The sequence below is a fragment of the Pinus tabuliformis genome, chromosome 9 (assembly GCF_031772625.1).
Source record: "Pinus tabuliformis cultivar Carrire ecotype Pingquan chromosome 9, CPIR1, whole genome shotgun sequence".
NCBI lineage: Eukaryota > Viridiplantae > Streptophyta > Pinopsida > Pinales > Pinaceae > Pinus > Pinus tabuliformis.
This window is the reverse complement of record NC_142307.1, coordinates 1677488-1692731: the sequence shown is the minus strand read 5'-3', so window position 1 is coordinate 1692731 and position 15244 is coordinate 1677488. Positions and strand designations below refer to the sequence as shown.

General features: G+C 39.1%; 1 protein-coding gene across 3 annotated transcripts in view; it reads left to right on the top strand.

Annotated features, from left to right (window-relative positions):
• LOC149146812 (putative pre-mRNA-splicing factor ATP-dependent RNA helicase DEAH4) overlaps positions 1–15244 on the top strand; it is a 448775-nt gene that overhangs the window by 155207 nt on the left and 278324 nt on the right. For all 3 annotated transcript variants that reach the window (XM_089438928.1, XM_089438927.1, XM_089438929.1), the window contains 3 exons: positions 10663–10749; positions 11910–12124; positions 12370–12462. In XM_089438928.1, the coding sequence (XP_089295054.1) occupies positions 10663–10749; positions 11910–12124; positions 12370–12462 (395 nt within the window). The remainder of the gene's footprint in view (positions 1–10662; positions 10750–11909; positions 12125–12369; positions 12463–15244) is intronic.

The window sequence follows — 15244 nt, the reverse complement described above, 5'->3', positions numbered from 1 at the left end:
GCCCCTTTATGAAAGGTGATGTCCTTAGGGACATACCTCATTAACTAATTAATCATTATTTACGATGTGTTATTATTATTATTTATATTTACATTTTTATATCTATATTTTATTCATAACAACCTGCCTCAGAGCTCCGCCCTTGTTCTTGCCTCAGAATTCGACCCTTGTCTCAGAGTTCTATCTAATTTGGATCTATCCACAACTTCTCTCTCTCCGAAGATAAATTTAGCTACCACATGATTCTTCATCTTTTGGAGGAACTCGACCTCCCTTTTGCTCCTTTGTTGATGTATAAAAAATACTATGCTCCCAAAGAAGTGATCCAAATTTGGTGGTGAAGAGGAGAGACAAACTGACTTTATGTAGTGGTTGGATGCTCCCAGATGGTGCGTTTATAGGGGCAAGCTGACCTGAACTTTTGGAGGGCCGACTTTACATTTTGGAGGCAAATTTAACATAATTTGAAAATTCAAATTTCCCTCTTTTGAGGCCGACATGAAGAACATGTCGCATATTAATTATTTCAAGGGATTATCAATAAAATGACGTGAAGAACATGTCTTAGATTTTCATTATATATTTCAAGGGCTAAAATATTAATTATGAAGACCGACCATCACTACAAAATTTAACATCTTGTTGGGGATGACTTGGCCCTCTTGAAATTCTGATGTTATATTCTGAAACAATTACTTATTCCAAAAGTTTCTTTCTGCTGCAATATTAATTAAGCAATTGTAGATAGAACATAAACCAAATGCACAATAGACGACAACCAAGAACAAAATGAGACACAGAGAATTTATGTCCAATGACCAGGGCAAATTCCACAAAGGGAAAATCCAACTAGATTCTTCTTCTATTATGTATCAATTGTTCAACAGAGATACAAAGTACAATGAGAGATCAAGAGAATGAGTAAGTTCACCCAAATCTGAACGAGCTATAGCATGAAGATCACTGGTAAGAACAACAAATGCAGACACTAAATTAACCTTCCCTTCAACCGAATCAACACTGAAACACTGAATCAACCTTGGCTTACCAAGTTCTGCTCTTACTCTCCAAGTCTCTCTCTCACAATCTTCTTCAAGTCTCTCCAACTCTCTCTCTCAAGTTCGAATTCTTCTTTCAGAATGCACACGTAGTAGTAGTAGTAAGGTGCGATGATATGAGACACATATATATAGGAGGTACAACGAATTCATGTTAAAGGAGGAGCAATACACATGCCTTGAGGAAGAGTAACATATGCTATTTAGGGGAGTGTAACTCATTCCATTAAGGAGAGAAACACATGCCTTAGTAACTTATGCCATTAAGAAGAGGTACGAATGCCTTAGTAACTTATGCCATTAAGAGAGGAACACATGCCTTAGTAACTTATGCCATTAGGAGTACACATTCCCTAGATAAGGAGAGTGTAACATATGCATTAAAGAGAGCGTAAGAGGGATATTTTATGACATGCCTTTAATGAGTGTAAGAGGAATATGCCATGTCTTTAATGAGTGCGTAAGAGAGAGTGTAACGTATCATTAAGAGACAAAGAGTTATGTAGTGCCATGTGAGTCATCAGGAAGAGAGGTGAGAATAGATTGAGGTGATGAAGGTAAGGTGACTTGTAATTCTTTTTAATAATAATAGCATAGTATCATAAAGACTAATAATAATAATATTAATAATACTGATGTTTAAGTCGAGATTGAACTATTAGGATTGATTAATGATAGGTTAAGTGATTTTCCTTCAACTATACTTGATGACCAATTGATGCAAGGTGATTTACTATTTTTGGAAAGTGATATTGGAGATGCTAGACATGACTTTATAATTTTAGAAGGTCATTCCAGAATTGTCAGAAATGAGATTTTATTTTAGGAAACATCCTTGAGCTGCCAATTTTCAACAGTCCCTTTTGAGCCTACATGAAACTCAAAAAAATAAATTATTTTATTTTAATTTCCCTAATTTTTCTAGGCTGACGTAGGAGGTTTCTTTGCATGCAGGAATACCTCCTGATGCTACACAAAAATCAACATTAATTATTACTTATGTCAAATCAGCAAGACATATATAGGTGGAAGTTACCAACTATGAAGACGTAGATGACTGAAACACAAATCTACAATTTACACAAGTATTGGATTGCTGAAAACTAACCACTGCTTCCATTTGGGATTTATAAGCCTTATGCACAGAAGAAAAACTCCAGCAGAACAGTCTATAAGAAGACTGTAAGGTTATACTTTTGGGACTGTCTTTTACAAGGCAAGTGTGTATAAGGTTTTATGGGGAGCGGTAATACCAATAGGTTTACTCTGAAATTTGAATATTGGTGGTGATCTTGATGAAAGAATTAAGACATACTATGCAGCATATGAGGAATGTAAGTTTGTCTTTATCACTCAAACTATTAGTTTTTTTCCAGATAAAGTAATGCTTTACCGAAAATTAAACATTGGAAATCGATGCCACTTCTAAGAGGTAAGAAGTTAATTGGTTGCAAATAAGTGTATAAAACTACATATGCTTCAGATGAGAAAGTTGATAAACATAAAGAAAGATTAGTTGCTAAGAGTTTCTTCCGAAAAGAAGGAATTGATTATGGAGAAGTTTTTGCTCTAGTTTCAAACATGAACAATATAAGAACTAAATTTTCCGTGGTAGCAAGCTTAAAATGGCGTCTTCATGAAATGAATATCAAACTAATGGTGCAAATATTGTGTCAACGAATATATCACCAAGGGTCTAGAAAACAACTTACCGGTTTCATAAGGAAAATATAAAAAAAAATCACCAAGGGTGAAAAAATACAAAAAAAATTCCTTTTTTTTTCAATTTCTAATTATTTAAAGCAACAACATCAAGTAAAGGCATTGCCACGTAAATATGAAAAGGAAAATGGCCTATAAAATGTATAAGATGTCTAGTGATACGTCACACATCAACATTGAAGCATGTCCTAGATACCAACTCCTAAACCAAAAAATATATAATAAATGTATCTCATCATCATGTGTCATCTACAATAAAATCAGATTAATAAAGTTATAAACTATCGGTTCCCTCTAACTCTTTTACAATCAAAGGTAATGGCTCTTGTAATGGCACTTCCTCTAGAAGACGAAAAGCTTAGGCTGGTATTGGACTCCAACATCCTCTAGAAGAAGAACGCAGTAAAGCTATTGCTCAAATCTGGCATCCTCTATAAGAAGAAGAAGAAGGAGAAGCTAGATTCTCAATCTCTGATATCCTCTGCTAATGCTACTACCTAGTCCAACTTCTTGGTGTGTATCTTCAAACTCACTCCAGTTGTGCTTCCAACCTAAAGAGTTACATGTTTGGCTAAGCATCCAAATGGCAAGTTTTTGTAATTTGAGTACTCTTGTGCCATAGCTTGTCGACAAAGCATCCAAATAAGGAAACACAAGAAAAGACATTGAAATTTTAAACAAAGAAAGAAGAGGCATTGAAATTCGAGACAAAAGGAAGCTTGCTTGGTATTTTGGTCTTCCTATCGTAAACAGCCATGTCAAAGCCAAATGTTTTAGTGGCCATCCCATGTATTTCTTGTTAGCTTTTGATTTACTTGAAAAGTGTTTACAACATGTTTAGGGGTGCTTCAATACATTCAGGGTACGTGGAGTATGGTAACTGGTTCAACTCCTAGATGGTACATGATGGATTTCCACATGGGAGATGATCCATGATAGATTTGCACATTAAAGATGCCTTGATCAGTGGTTGCTTGAACTTAGTTGGGCATATAGGATAGTAAGCAAACCAAATCCATTGGTCACAAAGGGTCAAAATCGTGAAGTGATTGCCTATGATGAATTGTTTGACAAGTAATACAGCAGATAAGGGCAGCATTAAGAGGACAAATAGTTATATTTTCCTTAAAGCAGAAGTTGTCTTTTTCACCGAAATGATGTAAACAGGGAGTGCCCAATCCATCTGTATGATACTTAGAGAATGCATTGAATGCTGATATCTTGGCAGAGTGTTACCAGCATGCAGAGTTCCTTATGATGTCTTGCAGATCAGCAGAACGGAGCATAATTATTATTCATAATGCATATGTTTATACCCTTAATGATCAACCTTTGCACTCAGCAGTGGTGCCATTGCAGTTTAAACCAGCAGTTTAGCTTCTCTATTTGGCAGCTGTGAGGCACATATATTCTTGGCAAGGTAGCTTATTTTTGGCAACATGCAAAGCACACCCCTACCGGTCAGAAAGGGGAGTGCTCCCAGCTCGTTGTTAGATCCAGCCATGCACAAGGTTGACAGCAATTATGAGTACATGGTGTTTACGGAGTTTTCCTTGTTGACTATTGTGTGAAAATTTCTGAATCTACACATCAGAAATCCTACTGCAATCACTGGTTTATCATCTTCTACTTGTTATTGCATTCGACAAGTTATTTAATCTATAAACAATGATGAAAAACACTATTGCAGACTATGCTAACATACAGATCATAAACTGAAAATATATGAGACAAACACACAAGGGACACTGTTATTTTTGGACAACATGTACCTGAAAAAACCCAATGCGGGAAAATCGGTGCAGCAGATAGAGGGTTTGTATTATTAAGCAAGCAGAATCTGAGTACAACAGGTTGCCACTCACACCGGCTAACCTTTCAGAGAAATCACAATAGCAAGAAATACATATGAAGGTTTACCTCGTTCTCCAAGTCACAACTGATCCACTGAGTGGCCTGACTCCAACAAACACTGCAAAATCCCAACGTAATCACTGCCTGGGCCAACGTCTTGCCTCTAGGAGACTGCGTCACCCCTTCTACTGGATCGATTTGCTGGAGGAAGATTGTTGTTTGGCCCTCCAGGCTCAGAACCTCGCTTTTCCAGCAAAATCTCGAACTTCTAACAAATATTCTGCACTGCCACTGCAAGAGACACTCTTGGCATGCGTCAGCACTGCGTGAGCCCCTTCCTAGGCTGCGTAGGCCTCTGCGCTGCCTCTTTGATGCTACTGTTGCCTCTCTTCCCAGTACTCTTTGGCTCGGAACTCCTTTCCGATCCAAATCTCTACTTCTGCCCCTCACTGCAACTCAAATCACTAGTTCGATTTTCTCAGCAAACCATGCCCCAGAAAAATCGAACTGATTTGATCACTCGGTGTATCTCCAACTGACCCTCAAGCCTCCTCTTATACTTTTCCTGTTGATGAATCAATGACCGAGATTAAGTCCCTAATCAATGGCTAAGATTAAAACAGACTTGATCCTCGTCTCTTAGAAGCTTCTCACCCATATTTTTATTAATACCCATTAATATTTTTATTTTCCTAAGTTTAGACTTAGGAACCCCATTAAAAATATTAATTATTTTAATAACTCACAATCCAGGTGGAATTTCTCCAAACGATTTCTGGGTCTTGGAGATCTTATGTATTTTATCTCCTCCACAAAATTTCGGAGCTAGAGCACATCCAATGCTACCCAAAATCAACACTCCCTCTTAGCGAGGAATGTGCTCTAGCGATACTCCCCAATAGAAGTATTCTATCCCCTCCACAAAATTTCGGAGCTAGAGCACATCCGATGCTACCCAAAATCAACACTCCCTCTTAACGAGGAATGTGCTCTAGCGATACTCCCCAATAGAAGCATCACATTGATCCACGACATCAGTCCTCTGTGCTGCTGATACTTGGCATGTTGCCCTTCACCCACTGCACTATTGTATCCTGTACTGATGCCCATGACACTGCCACTGTCACTGCTTCATATGTACTGTAGCTCCCTCTCAATATGATGCATCATGCTGCCCATAACATTGCCACTACTAATTGCTACACTGCAACTCAGTTGCTGAGAAGTAAGCAACTGAAATAAGTCACCCAAAAGCTGACATGCTGGTAAGTTTGGATACCCCGTGATGCTGAAGCTACCTCTGCTGCTAATCTGTGTTGACACTCTGTTGCTACTGCGCTGTTGCAATCTGCTCTGTGCCTCCCGCACTGCTGCAACCTCCACTGCGCTGCTTCAGACTCTGACACTCTAGCCCTGCCACTGTTGCTCCATCATCCCTCGCACCAACTGACTCTTGTCAATCTACTATGGTCATTAAGGGCTCCCATAGCTTTGTGTGATCCAAGAGTTTGGGCACCTCAAGGATCCTGCCCTTTTCGTGTAGTCCTCCCGACTACAACTCTATGTCGCCCCAACTCTTCTGTATAGGTGCATGAGCACTCATGGCACAATCCTTGTCATCATCCTCCTTGTTAGACTTCTTTCCCTTGCCCTTCTTCCGAGGGCACTGAGTGGCGAAATGTCCTAGTTCCCCACACCTGAAGCATCTGACTTTGGTTATGTCTTTCTTTTTCCTCTTCTGCTGCCCTAGCTGTCCCGCTGATGCGAGAGCTGCATCCTCCTCTTCCTCCTTCTTGACTCTGACTCCTTTACCGCTATTTCCTGCCTTGGTTAATTGCCTAATCTCTTCCTCTCGAAGAACTGCCCACATCTCCTCCCAACTGGGGAGAGAAGCCCTGCCCAAGATGCTTTGGACAAAGGTCTCCTAGTCTTCAATGACTGTATTCTAGGAAGTCGTGACCATGAACTTAGGATCTGGTGTAGACCCCACGGAAGTCCGTTGGTTTCGAATCCCTTGCAACTTGAGAAGGAAGGGATCGATTTCTTCTCCCTTCTGGATCTGATACTGTCTCAGCTGGTTCTCAAGCAACATCTTCCATTGGACTGGAAGTTCCCTCATACAAGGTGTATAAGGCCTCCCACATTTCCCTTTTTGTTTCCTTTTTAGCAATATGTGGGATAACATGATCCTTGACCCCGTCCAGGATCATGCACTTCGCCTTCACTTGAGCCTCCTCGTATTTCTTGAGAGGATCAGCATCGACCGATACAACCACCACTTTCAAGGCATAATCCTTGATGTGATTCTTGTCCAAGACTGCCAGGATCCTAGCCTTCCAGATGACAAAGTTGGATGCTCCATCCAGTCTGTCTTGATCCCTCAGTCCCTTGACTGCCATCTCTGCTCAAACAAGTGTGGAATAGGTTCTCTTTCCCCTCTCTTATTGCTGCCCGAGCAAGAGTCGGATCTGGATTTCTTTGGCACTAGAAATCCTCTAAGGAACAAGTTCTTTGCGGACTCCCTCTGAGTCCTGATTTACTTCACGGAAATCAATCACTCCTCTCCAATCCTCCTTTGCTGTTGCTCAGCAACTCGGATCTAGATTTCTTTGGCAAGAAATCTGCTAAGGTAGTGACTCCCTCTACCTCGGCTTTGTCTCCTTAGACATTGTTCTGCACCAACAACAACAACGTCCCACCAACACCATGGATCAAATTTGCACTGCCTCTCCTGCCCCGACAACTGACTGACCTGAGCCTCTTAGGCTCTGCATTGGCCCAAAGAGCTAACGCACTCATTGTGTGAGCACCTCTCGGTTACTACTTAACCGTCCAATGGCTCAGAATGCTGACGTAGGCATTGCATGGGCCTTTGCGTCACTCCTTTGGCTCTGCGTCACTCCTTTAGCTGCTCCTCTGGCTCTGAACAACGTTGCCACTTGGGACAACTGCTTCTCTGCAACAGTTTTGCTAGATCTCCTAGTTGATGGCTTCAGTGACTTATGATCTGCAATGCTTTGATACCATGTGAAAATTTCTGAATCTATACATTAGAAATCCTACTGCAATCACTGGTTTATAATCTCCTACTTGTTATTACATTCAACAAGTTATTTAATTTATAAATAGTGATGAAAAACACTACTGCAGACTACATTGACATACAAATCATAAACTGAAAATATATGAGACAAACACACAAGGGACACCGTTATTTTTGGACAACACGTCCTTGGAAAAACCCAATGCGGGAAAACCGGTGCAACAGATAGAGGGTTTGTATTATTAAGCAAGAAGAATCTGAGTACAACAGGTTGCCTCTCACACAGGCTAACCTTTTAGAGAAATCATCGCAGTAAGAAATACATACGGGGGTTTACCTTGTTCTCCAAGTCACAACTGATCCATTGAGTGGCTTGACTCTGACAAACACTGCGAAATCCCAGCCCAATCACTGCTTGGGCCATTGTCTTGCCTCTAGGAGACCGCATCACCCCTTCCGCTGGATTGATTTGCTGGAGGAAGACTGGTGTTTGGCCCTCTCGACTCAAAACCTCGCTTATCCAGCAAAATCTCAAACTTTTGACAAATATCCTACACTGCCATTGTGAGAGACCCTCTTGGCCTGTGTCAGCACTACGTGAGCCCCTTCCTGGGCTGCGTAGGCCTCTGCGCTGCCTCTTTGATGTTACTGCTGCCTCTTTGCCCGATACTCTTTGGCTCGGAACTCCTTTCTGATCCAAATCTCTGCTTCTGCCCCTCTGATTGCAACTCAAATCACTAGTTCGATTTTCTCAGCAAACCACGCCCCAAAAAAATCGAACTGATTTGATCACTTAGTGTATCTCCAACTGACCTTGAAGCCTCCTCTTATACCTTTCCTGTTGATGAATCAACGACCAAGATTAAGTCCCTAATCAACAACTAAGATTAAAACATACTTGATCCTCATCTCTTAGAAGCTTCTCACCCATATTTTTATTAATACCCTTTAATATTTTTATTTTCCTAAGTTTAGACTTGGGAACCCCATTAAAAATATTAATTATTTTAATAACTCACAATCCAGGTGGAATTTCTCCAAACAATTTCTGGGTCTTGGAGATCTTATGTATTCTAGCCCCTCCACTAAATTTCGGAGCTAGAGCGCATCCGATGCTACCCAAATCAACATATTGTTGTCTTGGAGAAGTGGATGGTGCACTTCCTTGGAGGAGTTAAGTCATGCAGGGCATGGGAGTTGCAGGCTTGTTTTGTTATATTCTAACTATAACTCACCATGCATTTGTTCTCCTGGTGGTTGTGCTAATCTAGGTGTGGAGTAGGGCACTGTTTTGGCAGTTGCAAAGCAAGGCGCATGCTATGATAGTGATCTGGAATGAATATTCATTAAGAAGGAGACTTTCTATGTTTAAGAGCATCTGTCTATTGTGAAACAGTAGTTCTGTCTGTGTTGGTTGCACATAAGAGATGCTTACTTGCACGGCACAGGAACGCACATTTAATTAAGTCTCATAGATATGCAATGTGCATGAGTGGTAAACACCATTTTCAGCAGCGAAGCAAAGTGCATGCGCCAGTGAAGTATAGTTAAGTAGAGGAGCAACCCATGCATTTTCTAAACAGGCAGTTACATCAGTTCGCTTGATTCATGCAAGCAGTAATCAACTCCTCGCCCAATTAACTCCAGCGTAGGCTTATTGTTGCCACCACTTTTCTGGTAGTCAATGGCCTCTCTTTAGAAAATGTAGGTCGCAACAGTGGTACTTAGTGATAGATTTGTGATTGATCTAATGCATGATACATTCTTTCGGAGACTTAGCAGGATGCGCTGTCAGATCTAGGATGCAGATTTCATGGAGACAGAAGCCTTTTAAAATGAAAGGATTATGTTGTAACAGGATTGGATGCCTTGAGAGTTGATTTAGATTTCTTGCTTGTAATTCTAGATGTCTTGACATAAGATAGAACTTGGCCACTTGGTTTGCATATGGTCTCCCTTTTCTTGTGTTTTGAGTTCTCTAATTAATGCTTGCAGCTGTCTTACTTTATGTAATTGTGTCACCTTTTTGAGGTCTTGTGGAAATTTCTACCCTGAATTAATGAAGCCTTGCAAATCTGGTGGGTTGTTCTAACTTTTACTGTTTGTAACACAAATAAATTTTCCCTTTGATTGCATTTGACTAACCATGATAGAGCTGTCTTTCAGCATTGATCATAGGGTTTGAGTTACACTGTTCTGGTGATCCTCAACTTCCATTGATACATCATCGGAATTCTTCATCACCCCACGAATATGGGCTTTTGTTTCTAATCTGATTCCATGACCCACGGCAGGCACTAGTACTCTGGATCTCTGTGCTGAATTACTAGTTTCACCTTGTGCACTTGACCTGCTTTCTGACCTAGGTTCTATTGCATTCACTAATAGATGGGTCATAGTGTTAGTGATACCCCCCTTGTGTTGGAACTTGGCAAGAACCAACCCAAAGCAACAGGAGCTTAGGATGTGACAGATACTTTGGTCCTGAACTTGTACGAGAGGTTGTTTTTTGGTGTAGATTCAATTGTAATGCCAATTGTTTAAGTTCTAACTAACTTTTATAGACATTGCCCATTTTACTGTCATTGTCACCTATATTTGCTGGCTTGTGACATGGATAAGTTGGGTGATTAATCAGAGTATTTGGGATAAGTCATGCCTATCCTGCACTATCTGTGAGAGACATTATTAGATGACTTGCAGTTATCGTTGATTTCTTTCTGTTTGGTTCACAAGAATAATTCTTCTTAATATGTTCTATGTTCTATATGGATTCATTGTCTGGAATAACTAGCTTGACATTTTTTTGTTCCACACTGTACTGCTAATACTAATTGTTTGCAGCCACTGTATTTTTGGTCAAATGCTTGATGATCGTTGTGCATGTTGCTGCAATATATTTCTAATTATGCCCCAAGATAATTATCTCCCAACATATAGACTTCCCTTTCTACACATAGTTATGATTTGCCTATACTTTTGCAGATATGTCATTGATCCAGGCTTTGTGAAGCAACGCCAATACAACCCTGGGACTGGGATGTACTCTCTTGATGTGGTGCAGATTAGTCGGTATGTTATATGAGATTCCAATTCAAAAATATGATGATAAGTTGCAACACACTGGATATATTATACATTTTTGTTGTGACCTTCCCTTCTAGTGACTCCTTTTTATGCTATTTGCATTTTTAAAAGAAATGGCTTTTGTCAAAACCCAAGATATTTTCCATTTACTCTTGCGGAGAAGTTAAGGTCAAGAAGAAGGTGTTTGCTGCTAGTAGAGGAGGAAACAAGTGGTCAGATTTCTATGAAATGTTACAAGGCATTGGTTGCTTGGAACTCCCCAAAGCAAGGTTGTGTGCTGTTGCAACCAAACTTGACGTGACATCCTTGCTAATAGAAGCATAGTATTTTATGTATTTCAATATATATTTATTATTGTTCTCATCTTTTTTGGGTTATGTTTGTGCAATGAGGATTACCCTATCTATAGCTGGAATTTTGCACGTCATCTTTATCAAAGGCGGGTATTTTTGAGCTTCGTTGTGAGACTGGGATTCATAAATGTTATTAGAAACACAATGCACTTTATGATATCAAAATTTAAAACATTACACAATGCACTTTATGATATCAAAATTTAAAACATTACACAATGCACTTTATGATATCAAAATTTAAAACATTCTTTTGGATCTCTTAAAGTAGTTGAAGCAGTTGTAGTTCTCATTCACATTACACAATGCACTTTATGATATCAAAATTTAAAAACATTCTTTTGGATGTCTCTTAAAGTAGTTGAAGCAGTTGTAGTTCTCATTCTTTCTTTCTTGTTGGACATCTGGGTTATCTTATTGCGTTTCTATCATATCACATCATAGAACATTTTTCATTGTTATGGTTTATGACCTATTGAGATATACATAATTTGCATGTTTTTATTTTACTGAAGTTTAGATTATTATATTAGTACAGGAGTTGCTTTACTTTCGGTATTGTATCATTATAGCAATTCACTTTTCTTTTCATATTGTATTATCATAAGGAATATCGTAAGAGTATTGTATATTGAATCACTTTCTGTTCTGATAGTGGATTGTATCTCTAGTCTATTGACCTATTTGGTCTTTCTTGGACATTGATATGATTGTTTTCTTTCTTTATCCTTTTCTTTCTTGGAAGATATCATGAACCAGGCTGGATGACTATCTGAGTTCAATAACATGCAGAGTGCAGGCTAATCAACGAGCAGGCAGAGCTGGAAGGACACGTCCTGGAAAATGTTATAGACTCTATCCATTATCTGTGTATGAGCATGAATTGCTTGAGGCAACGATTCCTGAAATTCAACGTTCATCGCTTGCTACTGCCGTGCTTCATTTAAAGTCATTGGACCTTACAGATGTAGATGTTCTTAACTTTGATTTTCTTGACCAGCCATCACGTAAGGATCATGTGACTTTCCATGTAATATGCTAATTTGCTTCTGCGCAGTTTTTTTTTTTGTATTTTTTTATAAGATATTTGATGTGTTCTGTCTTATCTGGATTGAATAAAACATTATCATTTTAATGTTCATTCGTAGCTTTTAATTGGGCTATATATTTGAAAGGTTACCTTTTGCTTGTAATGGAGTAACATCAATATTAGTTAGAATATTACTAACATAGCCCTTTGCTGTTATTGCAGGTGAGTCCTTGGAGGATGCTTTAAAGCAACTGTACCTAATTGATGCGATTGATGAGGATGGATTGATAACTAAAATTGGAAGGCAAATGGCAGGTATAATGGCTCAAATCATCTTGTGGTGAAATTCTGTTTATTAAATATTACTGGGGTAAAGGAAACCCAAAGTAATTAAAGTTTGTATGCATTTTGTAGATTGTTTATTTGAAAAATGTTAGATTTGTGGAGAACAAAATGGATGCTAAATTCAACCTATGAAAAGTTTAATAACGTCTTATATAATTTTGTGGTTTCTTCACAGTGGGTCAATTGTAGACATAATTTTCCAAGCTAATAGCTATATAAATGGTGGAAATGAATATTTGGCTAGATTTTCATAAATGGTGTGATGAAATTTGGGTATTTATTTATTTTGTCAAAATCATATAAACCTAATAGATTATAAATGCTACTGACCAATTCGTGTTGTTTGGAATTTCTCCACCATGCTTACTCACTTCTACACATGGACACAAAATAATGCCAAGAAATGCATTCTGTTATTCCCTCACTTCTAGGGGAAACTATAGAAGATTTTTGTTTGATGATCCACATCTCAGAGAGTGTTCCTGATGATGACATTTCACATCCTCTGCAGAAAACAAACCACATATGCCTTTTATATCATGCTCAACTCACTCATTGATGTCTCTGTTGTCCCGAAATAACTGAGGTACAATTGTCCATTGCTTCATACTAAGTGTGTACGCAATGTATTTGGCATGAAATTAGGGATCATGGGTTAAATCAGATAATGAATCATGATGCTTGGAAGTTATTCCTTTTTTCCTGTTTCACCATGGTGGTCACTGTCGTAGCATAATTTAGCAGGCCTTGGAGGGGGTGGGGGGTGACTCACAAGGCGAGGGCTAGACACTATGGCAACAATGAGGAAGGATTGCCATTGTCACCTCAACAACCTTCCTCTTGCTGTTTAGGGGAATTTCACCACAAGGGAGGCTTCCTTATATTCACCTTTAAGGATATTCTAATAAGAGAGCTCCGATATAAGTAGGCTAGGGAAAGATACCTTGAAGATGGAATATGATCAAGTTTTCTTTATAAAGGAGCAAATATTCTAACCCTAGGTTAGCTAAGGACTTCGACAAGCTAGGGTTTATTGATATGCAATGATAAAGGAGTACCTAGACATATAGAAGTTATTGAAAGAGTTTACTTAATGATTAATTCAACAAAGCAACAGGGTAAACCGCCAAATAGGCTTCGAGGTGAAGTTTGGCTAGGGATTATGGTTACTAAGACACACAAAAGTTTTGGAAGGATGATGTCAATGCTACCGAGGGAAGTTTCACCACAACAAATCCTAGATTTTGCATTTAAAAGATTTAAGGAGGAAAAACCTAGATTTTCGTCCACAAACATCCACCCAAAATAACCCTACAAGCAAATTAGTGCTAGAAAATTCCTAGTGGCTGTTGATTTTTGTAGTGCAATTAAAACAAGCACAAATTTTCTGCCAGATAATTACTTCCAATGATACAATTACTTCTTTAGCACAATTCAGATCATAAAGCAATTACACTCCATAAAATTTCAATCATAAATGCAGTAGGGCAGTGGAGACCATAGTAAAATAAAGATGCACAAGAGACACGAAATTTACCCTGGGAAAACCCCAAACTAGGGGAAAAAACCAACAACCTTTTCTTAGGAGAAATTGTCCGATTCAATCAATTTGTACATTTGAATGCCCAGTCAAACATAGTCTAAATAACCATTCTACTTTTGAAGTCTGTTGACCACACTTGTGTCAACTGTCCAAGAAGTAGGGTACAAAGTAGTGGGATTTTTTTTTTGAAGATCATAGTCATCATTCTATTAGAATAATGCTATTTAGTGTTTAATGCTCATTCTTATTCGCTGTTTCTTTTTTTATCTTTTTAGCAGTTTCTTAGAAGAAAATGGTTGTTTCTATTTCTGTAAATATCTCTGTATTCTTATTGAGCTTCATTTGCTCATGTAAAATCAATTCAATTCATTCATTGATTATGGTATCAGAGAACAGGTATCTTTCGAAATAATTTTTCATTGCTTGAAAAATTTTGTGGCTCATTTCGAAATTGCTCTTGGAATCTGAAATTTTTTTGGGGCGTTAATTGTTTTTGGACGTCGTTGTTTAATTTGCACCTGTGGGTTTTGCTTCCGACTACTCCTAGGGCTTCTTTTATGCTGTGGATAGCCGCCGCTTCCATCTTCCTCAACGTCCTCGGGTTCTCTGGGCAAGAGATCATACTTGCGTTTCGTTCTCCTCTTCGCATTCCTCACGGCGTCTTGTTGAATCGCCATTGTATTCACTTCTCTGTATCAGCTCCAGAAAACGTGAGCGTGCCAGACGCAGAGATAAGAGAGAGGGACGCATATATACGCTAGATCTGCCTTGCCCTGGCCACTCAGCGTCTTTGGCAATTGCCATGTCATTCCTAGCGTACCTGTAGTGGAGAATAGGCTGCGTCGGATCATCAGAACCCACAATCGACGACGTCTCTGTGCATATTCACGTGTCCGTTGCGTATTCTGCCTATTTGCATGCTGGTTTATCCGAGCAGCAAACGTCGGTCAAAGCCGTCGAAGAACAAGGAATTCGTATACTGTGCCTTGATTTTTTTCCGTGAAACTGCTCTCGATTTTTTTTCGTTGCACCAAATCCAGCAGGTCGTAGCAGTTTTATCTACGAGTTGATCATGGCCAAAGCTGCATTCCTGTGAACTGTATGGTGGCGCAACCTCAAGTCTCGGAATTTTTTTTTACGCTCCACTAGTCTGACACTCCACTAGTTCCGTGACAGTCAACAATTTTTTTTTACGTAACAGTCAACCCT